The 24350-nt window shown below is 38.9% G+C and overlaps 3 protein-coding genes across 3 annotated transcripts in view; all 3 read left to right on the forward strand.

The window, feature by feature from the left end:
• LOC128378512 (uncharacterized) overlaps window positions 1-3834 on the forward strand; it is a 64258-nt gene extending 60424 nt beyond the window's left edge. The window contains exon 3 of the mRNA XM_053338065.1: window positions 3515-3834. Coding sequence (XP_053194040.1) covers window positions 3515-3834 — 320 coding nt within the window. The remainder of the gene's footprint in view (window positions 1-3514) is intronic.
• A 3168-nt stretch (window positions 3835-7002) lies between these two features.
• Window positions 7003-9531, forward strand: LOC128378518 (E3 ubiquitin-protein ligase TRIM39-like). Its single transcript, XM_053338079.1, has 5 exons — window positions 7003-7212; window positions 7682-7961; window positions 8122-8229; window positions 8515-8619; window positions 8801-9531. Exons 2-5 carry the CDS (start codon window positions 7688-7690, stop codon window positions 9529-9531), a joined length of 1218 nt encoding a protein of 405 aa, XP_053194054.1. The 5' UTR covers window positions 7003-7212; window positions 7682-7687.
• Window positions 9532-17328: 7797 nt separating this feature from the next.
• On the forward strand, window positions 17329-19339 carry LOC128378652 (E3 ubiquitin-protein ligase TRIM21-like). Its single transcript, XM_053338220.1, has 3 exons — window positions 17329-17602; window positions 18301-18414; window positions 18596-19339. The coding sequence occupies exons 1-3, from the start codon at window positions 17329-17331 to the stop codon at window positions 19273-19275; spliced, it is 1068 nt and encodes a 355-aa protein (XP_053194195.1). The 3' UTR covers window positions 19276-19339.
• Window positions 19340-24350: the final 5011 nt, after the last annotated feature.

Below are 24350 nucleotides of genomic sequence, written 5' to 3' on the forward strand. Positions count from 1 at the left end.
GAGCAGCACCAACAGTTAATTTATTTCATGTGTTAATTATTAAGTTTTACATCTACAGTGTAATGAAGAGTTGGATTTTACTATTAACTTCAGTATCCTCCCATTATTCATTCATTAATCTCTTCATAGTTGATGGATCCATCATGAGAAACGTGTGAAGAGAAACGTTGTTCAAACCAACAGAGCTTTTAAAATCTAGTGAACATCTCAAAGTTTGTAAAGATACCAAGTCTGTATCAAGACTGAATGTTAGGTAAATATATCTACAGTGATGTTCAATATATCTATATCTATAGTTTTTCATTAGATGTATTGATGCAGCCATAAAATTCAATATAGTGAGCTTGAATATTTTATTGTGTGATCCTTTGAATGCTGTTGCTTATTCAAAAATATGATACGTGTATTAAATTAGAATTGATTGAACTTGTTTTTAAATCTTCATTGATTATATTCTTTGATTGTTTCTACTGTTTTACTTTTGATATCTTTAATTTTTTATTACCTTCATAGTTTCATGTGAAGAACTTTGGATGGCTGATCTGTGTTTGAATAATTACCAAATAAAATTGTTTAAAAAGCCTCAAAATAAGTTCATGATGTAATTTTAAACATGTGACTTAGTCCATCATTTAGTCCTCAACTTTATTCCTAAAAGACAGAAAATGTGGATGTATGTCAGAGACTAAAACAGATGCTGTAAAGTGATGAAAAGATATTTTGTGGTGAATGAAACTACTCTGCTATACAGTATCACTGCAGTTAAATCCTGTGCAGAAGAAAAAACTGTGTGTGGAAGTGTTTTATTTTGCTATCAGAGTCTTCCTCTCAAAGTCACTGAGGTTTGTACAAGTTGTCTGTGTTTCCCTCCTGTGTCCAGCAGAGGGCAGCATAACAGCACACATCAGAGAGAGGACAGTTTGATGAAGGCAGGGACAGACTGCACACACCTCTCAACTTCCTCATCTTATAAATAACTTCCTCATTATTATATGTTCCATCTACTGGTGAAACAGCAACTTGCTAAACATCTCTCAGCCCTCAGAACCCCAGATTAATTAAAGTCTTGCAGTTTTTCAAAAATACACTTAGATATTTTACTACAATATATTGATAGCAGAACTGGCTGTCAGCTCATTACAGATCGCCTGATTCAGCAACAGTTAAAAGAAAGGAGGAAATAAAATTAGAAATACATGAACAGGTTAAAATATTACAGTGAGCTGAACTTTGGACTGACTGATTCTTTCAGAGCTGAAATAAACCAACACTGTAGAAAAAGAAGATAACAGGAGTTCAATCAGGAGGGAATTCATTTCTTTTAAGTGACATTTATTTTTATTGAACATGCAGATAATGAAGAAATGTGGTAAAGTCTGTGGCGATCAGACCCCATCATGATATCATCATATCTATAATGGTATATCCCCTGTTAGAGTCTAGATACTGGTGGTGGTGATGAATAAAGGCAGAGCTGAGATCTGGATGATGAGAGGAAGACCAGATTCTGGTGATCTCAGAATTTACACAGATCAATAGAAAACAATAAGTCAAAAGAAACGTAGGTATCTCACAATTATACATGTTGATATGAATCAGTCCGTGAATTATTGCTGGACGGTCTGGCATGAAGTAAAGATTGAGACAACAGGACTGATTGATACGGAGAAGCTGCAGCTGAGAGTCCAGGTGAACAGAGTTAACTGATGAGGAGGCTGATTAGCAGGAGGAGGAGTTGAGGAGGAGTTGATGTGAGTTTTTTTGTCCCCTAACTTGATGGGTGTTAGGAGAAGTGGTTGGAAACCCGGCTGCCGCTGAAGCTATGGTGGTCGCTGTACATATTAACACAGAGGCAGACAACATTAGCTTCCTTTCCACCTGGCTGCAGAATTTATTCTGCAGCGCTGCCTCTGTGGGGTTTTAGGTTCCTCCTAACCGCTATGCGCCCTCTGCTGACAGCTTTTAGTATTACACAACCACTGTAACCAGCAGAAAGCAGAAAAACAGTTGTGGCATCGGTACAGCCAAAATGATGAAAACCAGCCACACAACGTTACAGGCTAAACGTGTTTAAGCTAGTTTTTTAAGCCTTAAAAACTCATCTCTACAGGTAAAAAGAACCACAGAGAATTACACAACTCATCTATAATAACAATATTAAGCATGAATACACTGCTGTGTGCACTTAAACAACATTCAAACTTCAAATTCACACTTTATGATCGCGCTGCCTTGAATACGTAACTCTCAGTCAGGATAAATGCAGACTGACGAGAGACGGGAAATGAAGCAGTGTCTGCTAATGGCCAGCAGAGGGCGCTAGAATACAACCTAATACAGTACTCCCAATACCAACAACACAACAATGGGGGATTTCGGTGAAATTACTGCATATTACAACAAAATACAGAGACAAAAATTACAAAGATGATATTCCACATGTTACATAAACTGGCAGTGAGTTCACCCTTAACCATCAAAACTATCTCTACTCAAAACAAGGTTTGGACAGAACAGAAGTGTGGCTGGTTGGGAGAGGAGGACGACGAGGAAAAGCCTGCTTCATGCCGCATCATGGTGCACACCTATCTGCATGTAAAAGAAACAAATGGCCACAGTCATAACAGTTTTCTTTGTCTCCTTTTTCCAGGTGTAAATTTAAACTTTCTGTTCTCCACTATGTATTCAATCTAACACACAATAAATCTATAGATGATTTATAAGAGCTGGATCCATGAGTTTCCTGCTCGGCCCACAGACTTTACATATCCTTTGGGGATATCGATATGGTAAATACAACTCCTTTAAAAGGCTTGTTGCGACATCCCCATCTGTTTCAGCTGTTGACCCTTCATCTCTCTTATCGTTCTCACATTTTACCATGATGATGTATCTCTGTTAAAGAAGTACTCGAACAGACACGTTGACCGTTCACAGCAACACAATGGTTGAATTCAAATGGATTACAATATCTTCATTTCTGATTGTGCTTCTTCAGTTTAGAGGTAAGGATACAAATAATACATATTTACAGTTATTTCCTCATTAAAGCTCATTTTTCATGTTTCCCTCTGTCGTCTTCTCAGCAGCAGTAACAGGACAAGATGACTACATCATTGTCAGAGATGGAAATGACGCCACTTTGCCTTGTAAAAATGTGATAGAGGGTCAGGACAAATGTGACAGTACTACCTGGATGTACAGGCAAGGACAAGGGTCACCAGAAGTAGAGCTGATTACCCTTGGAAATATTAATAACAATGTCAACGATAAATCAGACAGACTGAGTGTTACAGCAGACTGCTCTCTGGTTATAACACATGTCACATTTAACGATGTTGGTTGTTACGTCTGCAAACAGTTCAACACATCAGGACAACAACAAGGCCCAGACTCTGTGGTTTATCCGTCTGTTGTTACCAGTAAGTATTCATTTCTTTAAGTTTTCAGCTCCAACTGTCTTGTTAGAAGCTAATTTTACTCTTGTTGTCTTTTTCTCACAATATTTCCCCAGTTGATGAACAGAAGGATGCTGATGATAAAGTGACATTAACCTGTTCTATGATGACATATGGAGAATGTCTAGGCAGCGTGATGTGGCAGTTTGAGGGTAATAGTGATGATTTCCGAGACGTGGGGGGGTTTGGAGTTCCCTGCAGATCCCATGTGAAATTTACAGCTTCCAGTCCTGAGGAGCCCCAGTGCTGCTCATCACCATCCTGGAGACACTTTTCCCCCCAGGTGAACAAACTGTGGTCGTCCAGTCAAATAGTCAGTAATCCAGCTGGTGATGTTAGGATCCAGCCCTATCACCTCAAGCTTGTCTCTCAATAAAGAAGGTTGGATGGTGTTAAATGCACTTGAAAAGTCAAAGAGAAGACTCCTTACATAACCTCCTGACACATCCAGATGAGCATAGGCCTTGTGGAGCATATGTCTCCTGTATTACATTACGCTGGATTGCATTTCTCTTATTCTGGACTCACTGTTATCATCTTTAACATTTCTGCTCTTCTGAAAAGCCCTCAATCTGAATTACCTAATCTGAAACTGTTAAAAGCCAACAGCGATCAGGATGTTATCAAGTGGTTGCTTAGGTACTGTATGTTCAGGTGTTCATTTATAATGATAATTATAACGCTGAGATCTAACATAACAATAATACATTTGATCCAATCTAATTCAGAGTATGTCAGATTAGACTGCATCAGATTCAATGTAATTAGATTTGACCAAAATTTAAAGCAGAATTTACCGTCAGCTCATTGAAAGTGCTTTAACGTGCACATAATGAAGAAATGAGGAAAGGTCAGCACTTCACATTAAAATAACAAGTGATAAGAGGAAGTTGATAAGAGGAAGTAAAAACCTCATAACCAAGCAGCAAAAGAGAAAACCCACAAATAGACTCAGAAACACAAAGAGCTGCTGTCGACGCAACTCTTTTCTCTTCATTCTCAACGACCGACTCAAACACTGGTGAGTACAGCTGATTATATTTACTGTGTTTCAACAACCAGCATTAACACAAAACTTACGTCTCTCTTCACAAGCTAATATACAAACCAACTGTGACTGGTTTCCAGTATCACCTCAGAACTGGGATGAACTGCAACACAGTTAAACAGCTTAAAGTCAGAGTCATTTGTTCCTCTGAGTGACTTTAAAGTTTAATTAGCTGCTATTCTTCAGATTGTTTGTGATTGTGATGTGAATGAACCGTCTTATTGTGATCTCTGTGTGTGGCTTACCTGTTCCTTAATGCAGGATTACCCAATAAGCCAAGTTTATTTTGTTAGTCCGGCTCATTTTCCAGCAGATTCGGTTCCATAAAGCAAACATAGTCAACTTAACGTGTGTATGTAGGCAAAAATGTTTGGACAAGATCTGTAATATTTAAATCCACATGTCTTTAAAAGCTATTTTCCTGGTAGGAAGCGCTGTTTTAAAGGTATTGGTTGTTGATTAGTACATTTAAAATAATGTATAAAAAGTCAACTCAGACGTGTTTAGTGGATGCATGTCTCGGCTTTTCCCTTTTTCTGTTAATTGATTAAGGTCCAGTCTATATGACGACCTCAACCCATGCCCTGTTTCTCTGTTAGTGAAGACGTGTCCCTTGATTGAGGAGCTTGTACATGACAGAGCTGCTATAGTACACAGAGCACTGCAACAAGAGTGCACCTTCAGAGACAGATCAGACCCATTCAATCAGTCAGCTATTTCCGTCCAGCCTTTTCTCTTGGATTTTATTTATAGTTTTTTGTGATTATATGTTTAAATTCTTCATGTCTTCAGCAGAAGTGTGTGCTGCTCTGTGGCTCTTTTGTGGTGGATTTTGTGATTGTGAATGCATTAGATCTGTGTTCGACGTTGTGGGCTGCTCATGAATGGCGTGCACACGCAATTAGTCTGAATACTTGTCTTGCCTGTCTTGTATTAGTTTGATTGCGTGAACGTGGATCGGCCTTTATGGAACCGCTTTAGCCTGATCTCATTTGTTAGGCTCATTCCCCCAGAAAATTCAGCAGTGTCTGCATTATATTTTCCACAGGCATCTCTCTATAGTATAGACTAAATTAGGTTGTTATAAAAATATAAACATTTAATAATACCGAAGGGTGTTTTTTTCTGTCACCTTTCATTATCTCTCGTTTGGGTTGCAAATATTTACTAAATAGAGAAAAACTTGAGTTTTGTGAGGCCTTGAGATAACTTATTATGAAAATACTTTGTGAACCTCAGGGGAGCTAACCTGGAAAAAGGTATCCAGTTGATTGAGTCTCATTATGAGAATGAGGTGTTGAGGGGTGCTGGTTTGGTGACCTCAGGATTGGGTCACCTCCAACCGTGACCTCCAACTCTCACTGGACTGGTTCGCTGCAGAGTGTGAAGCAGCCGGGATGAGAATCAGCACCTCCAAATCGGAGTCCATGGTCCTTAGCCAGAAAAGGGTGGAGTGCACTCTCTGGGTCGGGGATGAGATCCTTCCCCAAGTGGAGGAGTTCAAGTACATCGGGGTCTTGTTCACGAGTGAGGGAAGGATGGAGCGTGAGATCGACAGGCGGATCGGTGCGGCGTCTGCAGCAATGCGGACTCTGCACAGATCCGTCGTGGTGAAGAGAGAGCTGAGCTGAACCAAGTGGCTGGGGAGAGGGAAGTCTGGGCTTCTCTGCTTAGGCTGCTGCCCCCGTTACCCGACCCCGGATAAACGGAAGAAGACGGACGGACGGACAATTACCATATTAATAGTTAGTACAGGTTGAAGGATTTTGGAGTTATGTGTAGAGGATAGTTTGGCAATATTCACTCCTGTACGACATTAAATAGACAGTGTGTGTGTGTGTGTGTGTGTGTGTGTGTGTGTGTGTGTGTGTGTGTGTGTGTGTGTGTGTGTTCATGTGAAAACAGGCAAAACTCAAAAGATTTAAAATGGCTGATGGGCTCATGTTCAAGATGGTGTCTGAGACCACATGTTGCTTTATTGGGCAACAGACAAAGATACAGCGGTTGAGCTCAGATCGTATGTTGACTGAGGTCACGGAAACTTGGCCAGAAACAAAGAGTATGTGAAGCAGAACTCTAAACCTTTTGTTAAATCTGTGTGTAGCTTAAATTTATTTCAGTTCAGTTTTATTTATATGGCGTCAAACCACAACAGAAGATATCTCAGGGCACCAGGGTTCAAAATTTTAAAAAATTACAATATGATGCAAACAGACACAAACTGGTATTTATAGACACAGAATGTGCAGACCTCTTGTATTCTGTAGACCAGAGGGGGAAATCCAGACTAAAATGAAAAAATGACCATGACAATAATCAAGTAGGAATTATTCACCACTGATTGGGTCCATGTGGGTTTTCTGTTGGTTGCCCACAGTCCAAAGTCCAAGAGGGCAAGATGACTATGGGACCCACATGGGCATGTTTGCTGGGTGGTTTATAGTCCATGTGAATTGAATGTAAATTGAATGTGTCACGAGTTGTGCAGAGACACAACATACTGGAATACTTTTAACCTATCCTGTTCTTTTTCTCTCACATGAGGAAATGTGTAGTTTTAGTTCCTGTTTGAGACGTTCATCTCTCTTCGTGTCTCAGCTCTGCTGACCGGCTCATAAAGACTCCACAGATTCAGTTCTCTCAGTCTGCAGAAGAATCTACAACCAACAAGACTTCAGTCAGGAAAAAGACAGCTGTTGTCTCTCTGTGAGTGTTAAACACATCTTCCTGAACCTCAGACTGTGAGTTATCTTTATGATTCACATTCATCACACAATCTGACAAAAATCTTCACACTGATATCAAACAGTCAAACACAGAGTGTGACTGAGACTTTGTTGGTGCTGTCTGACACAGTGTGACATGTAATAAATTTACACAACTGATGTTGTGGCACAATTTCTTTTAGTCTTGTTGACTAAACGTTATCAGCTCTTCTAGCCCCACACTCCATTACCAGTTTACAAATCTGAACCAAGCCTTTACTTCTCAGTCAGTCATAAACATTGTTATTGTCCTTCAATGCTCACTGTAATTAAACCTTACAGCACATTTAGCCTGCAATACATGTGATACATTTAACTTAAACACAATGACAGGTGAATGTCTGACTGTGGACTGGTGTTGGTGGGAATGGCAAATCTTTCATGTTGAAAATATTCTGTAATTTTAACAGGGAAAGATGGTGCGAAAGGAAGACCTCTTGAAAACTCTGGTGGATTTGAGAGATGAAGAATTCGAGGACTTCAAGTGTCTCCTAAAGGAAGAAAGACTGGAAGGCTACCAAACCATCAAAGCATCCCAGCTGCAGAATGCAGAGAGACGAGACACCGTGGATCTGATGGTGCAGACCTACCAACTTCCTGGAGCTGTGGAGGCGACCAAGAAGCTTTTAGAGAAGATCAACAGGAATGATCTGCTGCAGAGTTTATCAGACAGCAGCTCAGGACCAGAAGGTCAGTCACAGGAACAGTGGAAGAGTCTTCACTTCCACTCTGATACAGTCATTCTCAGTTTAAATCAGTTTTATTAACACTAACACTGTAATATTATTGTCATTCATAAACAGCATATTATAATATTTTATTAATTAATAATTACTAATATCTCTCTCAGTGAATTTCAGTGATGATCTGGGCACTTCAGAGAACGGAGGACCTTCCTCCTGTCTGACTCCTCCTCCTCCTCTTCTTCCTCCTCTTTCTCTACTTGAAGTTCATGAAGGTAATCTGCTCAAAGCTGCACATGCTCAGTAGTGTCTGCCTTACACAGAACTGCTCTCTTAAAACATGATCACTGTTGTTAGTCTTTGGAGCCATTTCTAAACAAACCAACATGACCAAGCTCCAGTGTTTTAATAAAAAGTCTGGATCATACTTACAGACCAACTTATTATTCTCTTCTTTCCACCACCTGCTGTCTTTTTTTGGGGAAACAGAGGAAATCAGCTGCAGGGCTCTCTTTCAGTTAGGTACCATGTATATTAATTACATTGACTTACATTCTCAGAGCAACAAGCTGCCAAACCAAGAGTCTGTGCTGGAACCAAACTGAAGACCTGTCTGGTGTTTCTGGGGATTCTGGTGTTTCTGGTGTGTTGTGTCTTCATCCCCTGTGAGGCTCAATTCAATTCATTAATATATACATATAACTAAAGGAGTTGGCAGTGAGTAGAATATGGTCATTTGGAGTGAATGTCTACCTGTTGTGACAGGAAGTGACATATTTAGCAGTTTCATCTCAAGTTTTTGGAAATGATTGCTCTCTAATATTTCTGTTGTGTTGGCATCCAAAGACGGGACTGTGATCAGCCTCCACCATCCATCATCATATAATGAGACAACAACTGTGGGGACAACTGAGGGGACAACTGAAGGGACAACTGAGGGGACAACTGTGGCTCAGCTGGAGGAGACGCTCAGCACAAAGATGAAGAACCAGTTTGAGGATGAGCTGAAGAGGGTCCAGCAGTATGCAGTGGATGTGACTCTTGATCCTGATACAGCACATCCTAAACTCATCCTGTCTGCTGATGGGAAACAAGTACATCATGGTGATGTGAAGAAGAATCTCCCAGACAACCCAGAGAGATTTACACTTTATGCTGATGTGTTTGGAAAGCAGAGTTTCTCTTCAGGCAGATTTTACTTTGAGGTTCAAGTTAAAGAGAAGACTGATTGGGATTTAGGAGTGGCCAGAGAGTCGATTGACAGGAAGGGAGAAATCCCACTGAGCCCTCAGTATGGTTTCTGGACTATATGGTTGAGAAATGGAAATGAGTACAAAGCTCTTGATAACCCTTCAGTCGATCTCTATCTGAAGTCTCCTCTTCAGAAGGTGGGGGTGTTTGTGGATTATGAGGAGGGTCTGGTCTCCTTTTATGACGTAGATGCTGCAGCTCTTATCTACTCCTTTACTGGCTGCTCCTTCACTGAGAAACTCTACCCATTCTTAAGTCCTAGTTTTAATTATGGTGGTAAAAACTCCGTCCCTCTGATCATCTGTCCTGTCAATCAAACTGCCTGATCTAGTTTCTATGATCAGCAATTTATTGAGCAGCACCAACAATTAATTTACTTCATGTGTTAATTATTAAGTTTTACATCTACAGTGTAATGAAGAGTTGGATTTTACTATTAACTTCAGTATCCTCCCATTATTCATTCATTAATCTCTTCATAGTCGATGGATCCATCATGAGAAACATGTGAAGAGAAACTTTGTTCAAACCAACAGAGCTTTAAAATCTAGTGAACATCTCAAAGTTTGTAAAGATACCAAGTCTGTATCAAGACTGAATGTTAGGGAAATATATCTACAGTGATGTTCAATATATCTGTATCTATAGTTTTTCATTAGATGTATTGATGCAGTCATAAAATTCAATATAGTGAGCTTGAATATTTTATTGTGTCTTTTAGCTTCAAGGTTTTAAATGAACAGAAAAATAATATTCAGTTACAGCCTGATTTCATATTACTCTTTTTTAATTTGCTGAATATTTTACATTTATTGAATATTTGTAAAAATCCTTTGACTGCTGTTGCTTATTCAAAAATATGATAAGTGTATTAAATTAGAATTGATTGAACTTGTTTTTAAATCTGCATTGATTATATTCTTTCACTGTTTCTACTGTTTTATCTTTTGATATCTTTGATTTTTTATTACCTTCATAGTTTCATGTGAAGAACTTTGGATGGCTGATCTGTGTTTGAATAATTACCAAATAAAATTGTTTTAAAAGCCTCATAACAAGTTCATGATATGTTGTTTTAAACGTGTGACTTAGTCCATCATTTAGTCCTCAACTTTCTTCCTAAAAGACATAAAATGTGGATGTATGTCAGAGACTAAAACAGATGCTGTAAAGTGAATAAAAAGACATTTTGTGGTGAATGAAACTACTCTGCTATACAGTATCACTGCAGTTAAATCCTGTGCAGAAGAAGAAACTGTGTGGAAGTGTTTTATTTTGCTGTCAGAGTCTTCCTCTCAAAGTCACTGAGGTTTGTACAAGTTGTCTGTGTTTCTCTCCTGTGTCCAGCAGAGGGCAGCATAACAGCACACATCAGAGAGAGGACAGTTTGATAAAGGCAGGGACAGACTGCACACACCTCTCAACTTCCTCATCTTATAAATAACTTCCTCATTATTATATGTTCCATCTACTGGTGAATCAGCAACTTGCTAAACATCTCTCAGCCCTCAGAACCCCAGATTAATGAAAGTCTTACAGTTTTGCAAAAATACACTTAGATATTTTACTACAATATATTGATAGCAAAACTGGCTGTCAGCTCATTACAGATCGCCTGATTCAGCAATAGTTAAAAGTTATTTAAATTAAATTAGAAATACATGAACAGGTTAAAATATTACAGTGAGCTGAACTTTGGACTAACTGATTCTTTCAGAGCTGAAATAAACCAACACTGCAGAAAAAGAAGATAACAGGAGTTCAATCAGGAGGGAATTCATTTTTTAAAGTGACATTTATTTTATTGAACATGCATATAATGAAGAAATGTGTTAAAGTCTGTGGTGATTAGACCCCATCATGATGTCATCATATCTATAATGGTATATTCCCTGTTAGAGTCTAGATACTGGTGGTGGTGATGAATAAAGGCAGAGCTGAGATCTCGATGATGAGAGGAAGACCAGATTCTGGTGATGTCAGAATTGACACAGATCAATAGAAAACAATAAGTCAAAAGAAACGTAGGTATCTCACAATTATACATGTTGATATGAATCAGTCCGTGAATTATTGCTGGACGGTCTGGTATGAAGTAAAGATTGAGACAACAGGACTGATTGATACGGAGAAGCTGCAGCTGAGAGTCCAGGTGAACAGAGTTAACTGATGAGGAGGCTGATTAGCAGGAGAAGGAGTTGAGGAGGAGTTGATGTGAGTTTTATTGCCCCCTAACTTGATGGGTGTTAGTCCAAGTGGTTGGAAACCCGGCTGCCGCTGAAGCTATGGTGGTCGCTGTACATATTAACACAGAGGCAGACAACATTAGCTTCCTTTCCACCTGGCTGCAGGATTTATTCTGCAATGCTGCCTCTGTGGGGCTTTAGGTTCCTCCTAACCGCTATGCGCCCTCTGCTGACATCTTTTAGTATTACACAACCACTGTAACCAGCAGAAAGCAGAAAAACAGTTGCGGCATCGGTACAGCCAAAATGATGAAAACCAGCCAAACAACGTTACAGGCTTAACGCGTTTAAGCTAGTTTTTTAAGCCTTAACAACTCATCTCTACAGGTAAAAAGAACCACAGAGAATCACACAACTCATCTATAATAACAATATTAAGCATGAATACACTGCTGTGTGCACTTAAACAACATTCAAACTTCAAATTCACACTTTCTGATCGCGCTGCCTTGAATACGTAACTATCAGTCAGGATAAATGCAGACTGACGAGAGACGGGAAATTAAGCAGTGTCTGCTAATGGCCAGCAGAGGGCGCTAGAATACAACCTAATACAGTACTCCCAATACCAACAACACATGAATGGGGGATTTCGGTGAAATTACTGCATATTACAACAAAATACAGAAACAAAAATTACAAAGATGATATTCCACATGTTACATAAACTGGCAGTGAGTTCACCCTTAACCATCAAAACTATCTCTACTCAAAACAAGGTTTGGACAGAACAGACGTGTGGCTGGTTGGGAGAGGAGGACGATGAGGAAAAGCCTGCTGCCACCAGACTGGCACGAACCCCTCTGCATGTAAATTTTTTTTAAAACAAACACACACACACACACACAGCAGGCAGAAACAAATGGCCACAGTCATAACAGTTTTCTTTGTCTCCTTTTTCAGGTGTAAATGTAGACTTTCTGTTCTCCACTATGTATTCAATCTAACACACAATAAATCTATAGATGTTTTATAAGAGCTGGATCCGTGAGTTTCCTGCTCGGCCCACAGACTTTACATATCCTTTGGGAATATCAATATGGTAAATACAACTCCTTTAAAAGGCTTGTTGCGACATCCCCATCTGTTTCAGCTGTTGACCCTCGTCTCTCTTATCGTTCTCACATTTTACCATGATGATGTATCTCTGTTAAAGAAGTACTCAAACAGACACATCGACCGTTCACAGCAACACAATGGTTGAATTCAAATGGATTACAATATCTTCATTTCTGATTGTGCTTCTTCAGTTTAGAGGTAAGGATACAAATAATACATATTTACAGTTATTTCCTCATTAAAGCTCTTTTTTCATGTTTCTCTCTGTCGTCTTCTCAGCAGCAGTAACAGGACAAGATGACTACATCATTGTCAGAGATGGAGATGACGTTACTTTGCCTTATAAAAATGTGATAGAGGGTCAGGACAAATGTGACAGCACTACCTGGATGTACAGGCAAGGACAAGAAGTAGAGCTGATTACCCTTGGAAATATTAATAACAATGTCAACGATAAATCAGACAGACTGAGTGTTACAGCGGACTGCTCTCTGGTTATAACGAATGTCACATTTAACGATGCTGGTCACTACGTCTGCAAACAGTTTCGACACATCAGGACAACAACAAGGTCCAGACTCTGTGGTTTATCCGTCTGTTGTTACCAGTGAGTATTCATTTATTTAAGTTTTCAGCTCCAACTGTCTTTTACTCTTGTTGTCTTTTTCTCACAATATTTCCCCAGTTGATGAACAGAAGGACGCTGATGATAAGGTGACATTAACCTGTACTATGAGGACATATGGAGAATGTTTAGGCAGTGTGATGTGGCAGTTTGAGTGTAATAGTGATGATTTCCGAGACGTGGGGGGGGGGGGTCCTGAGGAGCCCCAGTGCTGCTCATCACCATCCTGGAGACACTTTCCCCCCCTGGCGAACAAACTGTGGTCGTCCAGTCAGATAGTCAGTGATGTTAGGATCCACCCGCATCACCTCAAGCTTGTCTCTCAATAAAGAAGGTTGGATGGTGTTAAATGCACTTGAAAAGTCAAAGAGAAGAATCCTTACATAACCTCCTGACACATCCAGATGAGCATAGGCCTTGTGGAGCATATGTCTCCCGTATTACATTACGCTGGGTTGCATTACTCTTATTCTGGACTCACTGTTATTATCTTTAACATTTCTGCTCTTCTGAAAAGCCCTCAATCTGAGTTACCTAATCTGAAACTGTTAAAAGCCAACAGCGATCAGGATGATTATTAAGTGGTTGCTTAGGTACTGTATGTTCAGGTGGTCATTTATTTTTTTTTATTTTTTTGATGATTCTTTTTATTGGAAGGATTTACACAGGTAACAACATACCAGTACAACATGACAGAAGACTTCCAACCCAACATTTTCCCCCATTTTTTCCCTCCCACAATCCCAACCCACTCTCAGGTGACTCAGGTGGTCATTTATAATGATAATTATAACGCTGAGATCTAACATAACAATAATACATTTGATCCAATCTAATTCAGAGTATGTCAGATCAGATTGCATCAGATTCAATGTAATTAGATTTGACCAAAATTTAAAGCAGAATTTACCGTCAGCTCATTGAAAGTGCTTTAACGTGCACATAATGAAGAAATGAGGAAAGGTCAGCACTTCACATTAAAATAAGGAGTGATAAGAGGAAGTTGATAAGAGGAAGTAAAAACCTCATAACCAAGCAGCAAAAGAGAAAACCCACAAATAGACTCAGAAACACGAAGAGCTGCTGTCGACGCAACTCTTTTCTCTTCATTCTCAACGACCGACTCAAACACTGGTGAGTACAGCTGATTATATTTACTGTGTTTCAACAACCAGCATTAACACAAAACTTACGTCTCTCCTCACAAGCTAATATACAAACCAACTGTGACTGGTTTCCAGTATCACCTCAGTACTGGGATGAACTGCAACACAGTTAAACAGCTTAAAGTCAGAGCCATTTGTTCCTCTGAGTGACTTTAAAGTTTAATTAGCTGCTATTCTTCAGATTGTTTGTGATTGTGATGTGAATGAACCGTCTTATTGTGATCTCTGTGTGTGGCTTACCTGTTCCATAAAGCATGATTACCCAATAAGCCAGGCTTATTTTGTTAGTCTGGCTCATTTTCCAGCAGATTCGGTTCCATAAAGCAAACATAGTCAACTTAACGTGTGTATGTAGGCAAAAATGTTTGGACAAGATCTGTAATATTTAAATCCATATGTCTTTAAAAGCTATTTTCCTGGTAGGAAGCGCTGTTTTAAAGGTATTGGTTGTTGATTAGTACATTTAAAATAATGTATAAAAAGTCAACTAAGACGTGTTTAGTGGATGCATGTCTCGGCTTTTCCCTTTTCCTGTTAATTGAAAAAAGGTCCAGTCTATATAATGACCTCAACCCATGCACTGTTTCTCTGTTAGTGAAGACGTGTCCCTTGATTGAGGAGCTTGTACATGACAGAGCTGCTATAGTACACAGGGCACTGCAACATGAGTGCACCTTCAGAGACAGATCAGACCCATTCAATCGATCAGCAATTTCCGTCCAGCCTTTTCTCTTGGATTTTTTTTAGATCTGTGTTCGACGTTGTGGGCTACTCATGAATGGCGTGCACACGCAATTAGTCTGAATACTTGAGCCTGTCTTGAATTAGTTTGATTGCGTGAACGTAGATCGGCCTTTATGGAACCGCTTTAGCCTGATCTCATTTGTTAGGCTCATTCCCCCAGAAAATTCAGCAGTGTCTGCATTATATTTTCCACAGGCATCTCTCTATAGTATAGACTAAATTAGGTTGTTATAAAAATATAAACATTTAATAATACTGAAGGGTGTTTTTTTCTGTCACCTTTCATTATCTCTCGTTTGGGTTGCAAATATTTACTAAATAGAGAAAAACTTGAGTTTTGTGAGACCTTGAGATAACTTACTATGAAAATAGTTTGTAAACCTCAGGGGAGCTAACCTGGAAAAAGGTATCCAGTTGATTGAGTCTCATTATGAGAATGAGGTGTTGAGGGGTGCTGGTTTGGTGACCTCAGGATTGGGTCACCTCCAACCGTGACCTCCAACTCTCACTGGACTGGTTCGCTGCAGAGTGTGAAGCAGCCGGGATGAGAATCAGCACCTCCAAATCGGAGTCCATGGTCCTTAGCCAGAAAAGGGTGGAGTGCACTCTCTGAGTCGGGGATGAGATCCTGCCCCAAGTGGAGGAGTTCAAGTATCTCGGGGTCTTGTTCACGAGTGAGGGAAGGATGGAGCGTGAGATCGACAGGCGGATCGGTGCGGCGTCTGCAGTAATGCGGACTCTGTACAGATCCGTCGTGGTGAAGAGAGAGCTGAGCTGAACCAAGTGGCTGGGGAGAGGGAAGTCTGGGCTTCCCTGTTTAGGTTGCTGCCCCCGTTACCCGACCCCGGATAAACGGAAGAAGACGGACGGACGGACAATTACCATATCAATAGTTAGTACAGGTTGAAGGATTTTGGAGTTATGTGTAGAGGATAGTTTGGCAATATTCACTCCTGTACGACATTAAATAGACAGTGTGTGTGTGTGTGTGTGTGTTCATGTGAAAACAGGCAAAACTCAAAAGATTTAAAATGGCTGATGGGCTCATGTTCAAGATGGTGTCTGAGACCATATGTTGCTTTATTTGGCAACAGGCAAAGATACAGCGGTTGAGCTCAGATCGTATGTTAACTGAGGTCACGGAAACTTGGCCAGAAACAAAGAGTATGCGAAGCAGAGCTCTAAACCTTTTGTTAAATCTGTGTGTAGCTTAAATTTATTTCAGTTCAGTTTTATTTATATGGCGTCAAACCACAACAGAAGTTATCTCAGGGCACCAGGGTTCAAAATTTAAAAAAAAATTACAATATGATGCAAACAGACACAAACTGGTATTTATAGACACAGAATGTGCAGACCTCTTGTATTCTTTAGACCAGAGGGGGAAATCCAGACTAAAATGAAAAAATGACCATGACAATAATCAAGTAGGAATTATTCACCACTGATTGGGTCCATGTGGGTTTTCTGTTGGTTGCCCACAGTCCACAGTCCAAGAGGGCAAGATGACTATGGGACCCACACGGGCATGTTTGCTGGGTGGTTTATAGTCCATGTGAATTGAATGTAAAGTGAATGTGTCACGAGTTGTGCAGAGACACAACATACTGGAATTCTTTTAACCTATCATGCTCTTTTTCTCTCACATGAGGAAATGTGTAGTTTTAGTTCCTGTTTGAGACATTAATCTCTCTTCATGTGTCTCAGCTCTGCTGACCGGCTCATAAGGACTCCACAGATTCAGTTCTCTCAGTCTGTAGAATAATCTACAACCAACGAGACTTCAGTCAGGAAAAAGACAGCTGTTGTCTCTCTGTGAGTGTTAAACACATGTTCCTGAACCTCAGACTGTGAGTTATCTTCACATTCATCACACAATCTGACAAAAATCTTCAAACTGATATCAAACAGTCAAACACAGAGTGTGACTGAGACTTTGTTGGTGCTGTCTGACACAGTGTGACATGTAATAAACTTACACAACTGATGTTGTGGCACAATTTCTTTTAGTCTTGTTGACTGAAATTTATCAGCTCTTCTAGCCCCACACTCCAATACCAGTTTACAAATCTGAACCAAGCCTTTACTGCTCAGTCAGTCATAAACATTGTTATTGTCCTTCAATTCTCACTGTAATTAAACCTTACAGCACATTTAGCCTGCAATACATGTGATACATTTAACTTAAACACAACAACAGGTGAAAGTCTGGCTGTGGACTGGTGTTGATGGGAATGGCAAATCTTTCATGTTGAAAATATTCTGTAATTTTAACAGGGAAAGATGGTGAGAAAGAGGGACCTCTTGAAAACTCTGGAGGGTTTGAGAGATGAGGAATTCGAGGACTTCAAGTGTCTCCTAAAGTATGAAAGTCTGGCAGGCTACCAAACCATCAAAGAATCTCAGCTGGAGAATGCAAAGAGACGAGACACCGTGGATTTGATGGTGCAGACCTACCAACTTCCTGGAGCTGTGGAGGCGACCAAGAAGCTTTTAAAGACGATCAACAGGAATGATCTGCTGCAGACTTTTTCAGACATCAGCTCAGGACCAGAAGGTCAGTCACAAATCAGTTTTATTAACATGAATGCTTTAATATTATTGTCATTCATGAACAGCATATTATAATATTTTGGGGTTGAGTATAGCTCAGTGGGTAGAGCACCTGCCCCATGTGTTGAGGCTGCAGTCCTCGCTGCAGGCCACCCTGGTTTGAATCCTGCACCGAGCAGTCCTTTCCTGCATGTCATTCCCCCCTCTCTGCCTCCAGTTTCCTGTCTCTCTCCACTTACCTGTACATAAAAGGCAAAAAAACCAAAACATATAATATTTTATTAATTATTAATTACTGATATCTCTCTCAGTGAATTTCAGTGATGATCTGGGCGCTTCAAAGAACAGAGGGCCTTCCACCCGTCCGACTCCTCCTCCTCTTCCTCCTCCTCGTCCTCTACTTGTAGTTCATGAAGGTAAATCTGCTCAAAGCTGCACATGCTCAGTAGTGTCTGCCTTACACAGAACTCCTCTCTGAAAACATGATCACTGTTATTAGTCTTTGGAGCCGATTCTAAACAAACCAACATGACCAAGCTCCAGTGTTTTAATAAAAAGTCTGGATCATACTTACAGACCAACTTATTATTCTCTTCTTTCTACCGCCTGCTGTCTTTTTGTGGGAAATCAGAGGAAATCAGCTGCAGGGCTCTCTTTCAGTTAGGTACAATGTATATTAATTACATTGACTTACATTCTCAGAGCAACAAGCTGCCAAACCAAGAGTCTGTGCTGGAACCAAACTGAAGTCCTGTCTGGTGTTTCTGGGGATTCTGGTGTTTCCGGTGATTCTGGCGTGTCGTGTCTTCATCTGCTGTGAGGCTCAATTCAATTCATTAATATATACATATATAACTAAAGGAGATGGCAGTGAGTAGAATATGGTCATTTGAAGTGAATGTCTACCTGTTGTGACAGGAAGTGACATATTTAGCAGTTTCATCTCAAGTTCTGGAAATGATTCCTCTCTAATATTCTGTTGTGTTGGCATCCAAAGATGGGACTGTGATCAGCGTCCACCATCCACCATCATATGAGACAACAACTGTGGCTCAGCTGGAGGAGACGCTCAGCACAAAGATGAAGAACCAGTTTGAGGCTGAGCTGAAGAGGGTCCAGCAGTATGCAGTGGATGTGACTCTTGATCCTGATACAGCACATCCTAAACTCATCCTGTCTGCTGATGGGAAACAAGTATATCATGGTGATGTGAGGAAGAATCTCCCAGACAACCCAGAGAGATTTTCCACAAATGTCTGTGTTTTAGGAAAGCAGAGTTTGTCTTCAGGCAGATTTTACTTTGAGGTTCAGGTTACAGAGAAGACTAAATGGGATTTAGGAGTGGCCAGAGAGTCGATCAACAGGAAGGGAAACACTCCACTGAGCCCTCAGTATGGTTACTGGACTATATGGTTGAGAAATGGAAATGAGTACAAAGCTCTTGCTGGGCCTGCAGTCCGTCTCTCTCTGGAGTCTCGTCCTCAGAAGGTGGGGGTGTTTGTAGATTATGAGGAGGGTCTGGTCTCCTTTTATGACGTAGATGCTGCAGCTCTTATCTACTCCTTTACTGGCTGCTCCTTCACTGAGAAACTCTACCCATACTTTGGTCCTGGTTTTAATGATGGTGGTAGAAACTCCGCCCCTCTGATCATCTGTCCTGTCAATCAAACTGCCTGATCTAGTTTCTATGATCAGCAACTTATTGAGCAGCACCAACAATTAATTTACTTCATGTGTTAATGATTGTTTTACATCCTCTGTGTAAATATGCACAGTAGTCTATACTAGCAGTCAGTGGATTAGAGACTAAACTTGTCTTTTTTCAACTTCAGTGTCCTTCTACTATTTATTCATTAATCTCTTCATAGTTGATGGGTCCATCATGAGAAACTTTGTTCAAACCAACAGAGCTTTAAAATCTAGTGAACATCTCAAAGTTTGTAAAGATACCAAGTCTGTATCAAGACTGAATATTCAGTTACAGCCTGATTTCATATTACTCTTTTTTAATTTGCTGAATATTTTAAATTTATTGAATATTTGTGAAAATCCTTTGACTGCTGTGGCTTATTCAAAAATATAAGTGTATTAAATTAGAATTGATATTCATTGATTATATTCTTTCACTGTTTCTACTGTTTTATCTTTTGGTATCTTTCATTTTTTTTATTACCTTCATAGTTTCATGTAAAGAACTTTGGATGGCTGATCTGTGTTTGAATAATTACCAAATAAAATTGTTTAAAAAGCCTCATAACAAGTTCATGATATGTTATTTTAAACATGTGACTTAGTCCATCATTTAGTCCTCAACTTTCTTCCTAAAAGACAGAAAATGTGGATGTATGTCAGAGACTAAAACAGATGCTGTAAAGTGAATAGAAAGATATTTTGTGGTGAATGAAACTACTCTGCTATACAGTATCACTGCAGTTAAATCCTGTGCAGAAGAAGAAACTGTGTGTGGAAGTGTTTTATTTTGCTATCAGAGTCTTCCTCTCAAAGTCACTGAGGTTTGTACAAGTTGTCTGTGTTTCCCTCCTGTGTCCAGCAGAGGGCAGCATAACAGCACACATCAGAGAGAGGACAGTTTGATAAAGGCAGGGACAGACTGCACACACCTCAACTTCCTCATCTTATAAATAACTTCCTCATTATTATATGTTCCATCTACTGATGAAACAGCAACTTGCTAAACATCTCTCAGCCCTCAGAACCTCAGATCAATGAAAGTCTTACAGTTTTTCAAAAATACACTTAGATATTTTACTACAATATATTGATAGCAGAACTGGCTGTCAGCTCATTACAGATCGCCTGATTCAGCAACAGTTAAAAGAAAGGAGGAAATAAAATAAGAAATACATGAACAGGTTAAAATATTACAGTGAGCTGAACTTTGGACTGACTGATTCTTTCAGAGCTGAAATAAACCAACACTGCAGAAAAAGAAGATAACAGGAGTTCAATCAGGAGGGAATTCATTTTTTAAAGTGACATTTATTTTATTGAACATGCAGATAATGAAGAAATGTCTGTGGTGATTAGACCCCATCATGATGTCATCATATCTATAATGGTATATCCCCTGTTAGAGTCTAGATACTGGTGGTGGTGATGAATAAAGGCAGAGCTGAGAGCTGGATGATGAGAGGAAGACCAGATTCTGGTGATCTCAGAATTGACACAGATCAATAGAAAACAATAAGTCAAAAGAAACGTAGGTATCTCACAATTATACATGTTGATGTCAATCAGTCCGTGAATTATTGCTGGACGGTCTGGTATGAAGCAAAGAGTGAGACAACAGGACTGATTGATACGGAGAAGCTGCAGCTGAGAGTCCAGGTGAACAGAGTTAACTAATGAGGAGGCTGATTAGCAGGAGAAGAGTAGAACTGAGACACTTCTTCAGGTGTAAATGTGGATTGTGTTTCTGTCACATCCTGTTGTAGCTCGTGTTTTATTTTGAAGTATTTCTCCCTTTGTGTATTTTGTCAGTTCTACTTCCTGTGCTTCCCCTGCCTTAGTTGATTGCCTCATGTGTTTCACCTGTCTTGTTTCTCCCACCTGTGTCCTGTTTATTACCTCATCATGTCTATGTAGGTTTTAGTTTTCAGTTCAGTCTTTGTCAGAGTCTCTGTGTTTTGTTCTGTGTTTTGTCGTCTGTTTTCCCTGTGAGTTAGTTCCTACTGAGTTATTTAGTTGTTTCTCCTGAGTCTGCTTTTTGGGTCCACTTAAAAGCACTACTGAGTCATCACAATGTAAAGTCTGTGTTTTGTCATGCCCCAGTCTAGGGCAGGGTTATTATAGTTAACGAAAACCAAGACTAAAACTAAAACTAGCAATGAAAAAGTAATTTAGTAAACTGAAATTAAAATAAAAACTACAATGAACAATGTAAAATTAACTGAAACTAAACTGAGTTGCAGATAAATTCAGCTTCGTTGTCGTTTCATTTTCTCCGTCGATTACTTCCTGTCCTGCAGCAGTCACAGTTAAAGAATGAAATTAAAAAGGACTTGATAAACCATCAGCTTCTACAAATCAAGACTTTCTCTTAATACCTGAAAAACTAAAACTAAATAAAAACTAAACCGAAACTACTAAATCACTTGTTGAACTAACTAAAACTAAACTGAAATAAAAAAGGAGGAAACTGAAAAACTTAATAAAAAGAAAAAGAACATTTCCAAACTATAATAACCTTGGTCTAGATGTGCCTATAGGACATAACGTGAGTAGGCTCCATCCTCCACAAATGCCAAGTAGCCACGAGCAAAATTGGGTTATAAGGAAAATATATTTACACAAATATATAAATTAACCTATAAATATAAATAATATATTTATCTTCAGGGTGGACTGAGGCCAAAATAACAAATAAAACAATCCTATCTAGAAAGTAAGAAAATGCCCTAAGAAAACAAATGACTTTTTTTTTGTTTTTAGGCTCTTTTATCAAACTGTCCACCTGTGCCTGTGTCTATGTAACTGGGTCGGTCTGCCTTGTGTTCTGTTAAAATTAGTCCAAAAATGAGTCTTTTATCTCTGCAACACACCTGCAGACTCAACATGTGAATGACACAAAATACAATAAAATATGAGCATAAAATAAGTGCCACAAACTTGTCTCAAATTATGTGACAAAATCACATTGTTAGCTTCAATATTAACAGAATGAAATGTGAAATAATAATAATGTGAATGTAAAACAATTGAAACATTCATCAAAATACATATATCATACAATGAAACACTTGAAAGCTTTCCTCTATCACACCTGAAAATGAAAAATACATTTAGTGAGCTGATAATGGGAGTACATTACAACATACACATACCTGTTAAAATGAGTCCAAAAGACAGAAACACGTTGTTTTTAGGTTCTTTTATCTCTGCAACACACCTAACATGAAACAACAAGCTCAAGTGTTTGTCCCACAAGCCAAAATGATGAAAACCAGCCACACAACGTTACAGGCTAAACGTCTTTAAGCTAGTTTTTTAAGCCTTAAAAACTCATCTCTACAGGTAAAAAGAACCACAGAGAATTACACAACTCGTCTATAATAACAATATTAAGCATGAATACACTGCTGTGTGCACTTAAACACCATTCAAACTTCAAATTCACACTTTCTGATGGCGCTGCCTTGAATACGTAACTCTCAGTCAGGATAAATGCAGACTGACGAGAGACAGGAAATGAAGCAGTGTCTGCTAATGGCCAGCAGAGGGCGCTAGAATACAACCTCATACAGTACTCCCAATACCAACAACACATGAATGGGGGATTTCGGTGAAATTACTGCATATTACAACAAAATACAGAAACAAAAATTACAAAGATGATATTCCACATGTTACATGAACTGGCAGTGAGTTCACCCTTAACTCTCTTTGTCTCCTTTCTTCCAGGTGTAAATGTAAACTTTCTGTTCTCCACTATGTATTCAATCTAACAAACAATAAATCTATGGATGTTTTATAAGAGCTGGATCCATGAGTCCATGAGTTTCCTGCTCGGCCCACAGACTTTACATTGTGATGACGTCACTTGAGGAAAGCTTTACATAAATATATAAAACCTCCATAAATCAAAACGTCATAATAATAAAAAAGAGTAAGCAGTCTCTTTTTTTAATGGTGCTCTATGGGGAAATGATTTTTGGGACACTGGGGCAATCTGTTTATTACATCACTGTTTTATTGTGTATATTGTGTAGTTTTAATGGTTGGTGATGTCAGATGTGTGTATATTGTGTATGTTGTGTATATTGTGTAGATACAGTCAGTATGAATCTCTACAGATCCACAATGTTTATATGTGAACAGTTGATGACGTTAATACTGTCAATTTACATTACTGTAAATGGTTAAACTGTGTGTGTGTGTGTGTGTGTGTGTGTTTGTGTGTGTGTGTGTGACAGCTTGGACGAGGACTTCCTGCCGTGTGTGTCTGTGTCAGAGCTTCGTCTTCAAATCTCAATCTGTCTTCTGCTGAGACGACAGACTGCTCACACACACACACACACACACACACACACACACACACACACACCGAACAGACACACATACACACAAACATGCTCACACACACACACTCACACTCACACACACACACACACACACACCGAACAGACACACATACACACAAACATGCTCACACACACACACACACACACACACACTCAAAATAAATTTACATCCACTAAAGGTTTAAAGCCGTGTGTTTGACTTCTTTTACTTTGAAAAATACATTTACAACAAATATTATAATATTATTTTAAATGTGAGATTAATGTGAAATGCTGTCAGCTGTTACAAAACAAAGAACATTCATCAATATATTTAATAAATAAAGCAAAGTTTAGTTTTTATCATACTAATACTTTAATTTTAACACCACCAGAAAAAGTTTACCAATAGATTAAATAACAAAAAATATAAATATATTAAAAATATAACAAAATAAAATAAATATAATTTGATAATGAAAATACAAATAAAAACCCAACAAGTATCAATATATAATAATAATAAATAAATATTATGACATCATTATCAAATTTTACCAATAGGTTAAATTACACAGCAAATAATATTAAAAAATATAGTAAAATACAATTAAAAAAATATATAATAAGAAAATAAAAATAGAAATAAAACCCCAATAAGAGCCAATACATAATAATATATAAATGTTTTATTATTTAGTAAATTATTATTATTTAAATCTTCACCATTAA

This window comes from Scomber japonicus, chromosome 2 (genome assembly GCF_027409825.1).
Source record: "Scomber japonicus isolate fScoJap1 chromosome 2, fScoJap1.pri, whole genome shotgun sequence".
NCBI lineage: Eukaryota > Metazoa > Chordata > Actinopteri > Scombriformes > Scombridae > Scomber > Scomber japonicus.